The 2,754-nt window shown below is 76.0% G+C and overlaps 2 protein-coding genes across 2 annotated transcripts in view; both read right to left on the bottom strand.

The window, feature by feature from the left end:
• SPAG8 (sperm associated antigen 8) overlaps positions 1–1,761 on the bottom strand; it is a 10,050-nt gene extending 8,289 nt beyond the window's left edge. The window contains exons 1-3 of the mRNA XM_085318877.1: positions 1,431–1,761; positions 1,194–1,347; positions 251–590 (exon numbers count right to left, since the gene is read on the bottom strand). Of these exons, the coding sequence (XP_085175003.1) occupies positions 251–590; positions 1,194–1,347; positions 1,431–1,761 (825 nt within the window). The remainder of the gene's footprint in view (positions 1–250; positions 591–1,193; positions 1,348–1,430) is intronic.
• A 90-nt stretch (positions 1,762–1,851) lies between these two features.
• The window catches only part of HINT2 (histidine triad nucleotide binding protein 2), a 1,806-nt gene continuing 903 nt past the window's right edge, over positions 1,852–2,754 (bottom strand). Inside the window, exons 2-5 of the mRNA XM_085318876.1 lie at positions 2,490–2,636; positions 2,313–2,417; positions 2,149–2,221; positions 1,852–1,994 (exon numbers count right to left, since the gene is read on the bottom strand). Of these exons, the coding sequence (XP_085175002.1) occupies positions 1,903–1,994; positions 2,149–2,221; positions 2,313–2,417; positions 2,490–2,636 (417 nt within the window). The 3' untranslated portion in view covers positions 1,852–1,902. The remainder of the gene's footprint in view (positions 1,995–2,148; positions 2,222–2,312; positions 2,418–2,489; positions 2,637–2,754) is intronic.

The raw sequence follows: 2,754 nt of genomic DNA, 5'->3' as shown, positions 1-2,754 counted from the left end.
GCCGGGGCGGCGGCGCAGCCCCTGGACGGGCTGCGGGCGCGGGGGGCTCCCCCCCGTCCCCCCCCAACGCTGGCAGCCCCCGGCGGCCCCGGGGCCATGCGGCTTTGGGGGGGGGGGCGGCTGGCAGCCCCCAGCCACGCTAGAGCTGCTCTATCTCCTCGCAGTGCATCTTGAGCACCGCCGGGCGCCGCAGCTTCAAGGTGGGACCCGCGAGCGGAGCACCGTGGCCCGGCGTTACCCGTTACCCTACCTCCCCCCGGGCTTTTCCTCTCCCCGGTCCTGCAGCTCCAGGTTTCCGCCTTGCCCCCTCCTGGGCTGTCCCCCCGCGGCCACGTGCGGCCCCCCAGCTGCCCCCTCCCCAGCCTCCCCGGCGGGCGGTGCCTTTTCTGCGGCCGGCGGTGAAGGTGAAGCCGTCCCGGTCGACGCGGCCCGGGTGGCCGGTGTGCAGCCAGCCCTCGCCGTCCAGGGCTTCCCGCGTCTGCTCCGGGAGGTTCAGGTCGCCCATGACCACGTGCCGTCCCCGGATGCCCAGCTCTCCGGTTCCCGATGCGTCCCGCTGGGCCACGCGGCCCTTCATCGCCCTCCGGCAGCTGGGGAGCCCACGGCGGGGTGTCGGGGGCCCGGGGAGGGGTGGGGGGCGCGCCCGGCCCCCCGCGCCCCCGCCACCCCGCTCACCTGAGCAGCCAGTAGAGCTCGGCGGTGGGGAGGTGTGGGGCCCGCTGCTCTCGCTCGGCCCGTACATCTCGTGGAGCGGCAAGCCCAGGCTCGGGAAGAAGTCGAGGGTCTCGCTGGCCGTGGGTGCAGCGCCCGCCAGCCGGCCCCTGCCCCGATCCGGCCCCAGCGCCCGCCGCAGCCCCCGCGGCACCGGGCAGCCGGCCAGCCCCAGGGCGCCACGTCCTCGCCGCGGGGACGGCCCGCGTCAGCCTCGCGGGGTCCGCGGGTGCCGGGCCCCGCTCCAGCCGTGCGCGGGGTGGCGGAGCGGGGGGCTTGTGCGGGCTCTGCCCCCACAGCCACAGCCCTCTGCTCACAGCAGCCTGCGCGTAGGCACTGCTGGGCCCCGGCACAGCCCCACAGCCAGCATCGCCCTTGGGGATGCCCCGTGCCCACCCTGCCCTTGGGGATGCCCCGTGCCCACCCTGCCCTCCGGGGCTGTCCTGTGCCCACCCTGCCCTTGGGTGCTGCCCTGTGCCCACCCACGCAGGCGCCCGGCGTTGGCCCGCAGCCCCACGCCCCTGGCCCCGCTCAGCAGCAGCCTCTTGGGCAGTGATGCCCTCTTGAAGGCCTCCTCCAGCTTCTCCTGCATCTTCTCCCAGAGGCGGGGGACGTGCAGGATGACGGTGGCTGCACCTCCTCCACAGCAGCACTCAGGGAGCCCTAGCACCGTGCGTAGTGCGAAGAAGCAGGCCCCCCCAGCCCCGGGAGCCCCACACCGGGACTCCCTGCCCTYGAGAGCACCTTGAGAGCATCGGCCTGGGCGAAGTGCACAGCGGCCCCGATGCACGTGGGCATCCAGATGTCCACGAACTGGGCGGTGATGTAGCTCAGGGGCAGGTAGCTGAGGATCAYGGACGGACGGGGGGTGCAGTGCCCGTTCCCACCCCGCTGAAACTCCGCCGCGGTGCCGGGCAAACCTCCACCGGCCCGTCTGCAGGCCCAGGTGCGCCAGCGTGGGGCGCGGGGCACGGCGCGAGCTGCCACTGCCCCCGGCACGACACACGGCCCCTGCTGTGTGTCCCCCCACCCCACCACCTCCACCACCATCCAGCACCCGCGACACGGGGCCGGAGGAGCCGGAGGCGCCGCGCGCGCACCCGCCCGTCCCCGTCCCCATCCCCGGACAGAGGCAGCGGGCAGCGGGCAGCCGGGGCGGCCGGCGGCGCTTTATTGGAGCCGGCGGGGCGCTCAGCCCGGCGGCCAGGCCAGCTGGCGCCCGCCCAGCACGTGCAGGTGCAGGTGGTAGACGGACTGGGCGCCGTGCTTCCCGTCGTTGATCACTGCCGGGAGCGCGCGAGCGAGCCAGAGAGGGAGAGAGAGAGAGCAAAGCCCGTCACGGCCCCGCGGAGGGTCCTGCCCCGGCCGGGCAGGGGGGCCGTGGGGGGCGCGCTGCGCTGCGCCGCGCCGGGGCACCCGGCCGCCGGCCCGACTCACCCACGCGGTAGCCCTGGGCCAGTCCCTCCGCCTGCGCCGTGCGGCTGGCCACCACCAGCAGGTGCCCCAGGAGCTGCGAGCGAGAGAGGTCAGCGCCGGCTGCCGGCATCGCCCGCCCGCGCCGGCCGCAGGGGCCGCCCGCGCCGGGCGGGCGCTGCGCTCACCTCGGCGTCCTCGGGGCCCACGCGGCTGATGCGGGGAATGGGCCGCTTGGGGATCACCAGGAAGTGGACGGGCGCCTGCGGGGCCACGTCCCGGAAGGCCAGGCACTGCCGAGAGCGCGGGCGCGGGGTGAGGCGGGCGCCCGCGGGCGCAGCCGCCCGCCCCGCCGCCCTCCGTACCTTGTCATCCTCGTAGAGGATGGTGGCGGGCACGCTGCGGGCGATGATCTTGCTGAAGATGGTGGGCTGCTGGCCCAGCTCCTCGCCCGCCGCCCGCTGGGCCTTGCCCACCTCGCCATCCGGCCCGCCGGGCACCGCGTACCATCTCTAGGGCAYAAAGAGGCCTCGCAGCGGCCTGCGAGGGATTGGGGCCAGCACGGGGACCCCACAGACCAGGGCCCTGGGCCCGCACGCAAGGGCTGCCGGGGGGGCACGCAAGGGGGTA

Source organism: Rhea americana, unplaced genomic scaffold, assembly GCF_003343005.1.
Source record: "Rhea americana isolate MKP2758 unplaced genomic scaffold, rheAme1 scaffold_559, whole genome shotgun sequence".
Lineage (NCBI taxonomy): Eukaryota > Metazoa > Chordata > Aves > Rheiformes > Rheidae > Rhea > Rhea americana.
Note: the sequence above shows the minus strand (reverse complement) of the source record. Positions and strands in the feature narration are given on the sequence as shown.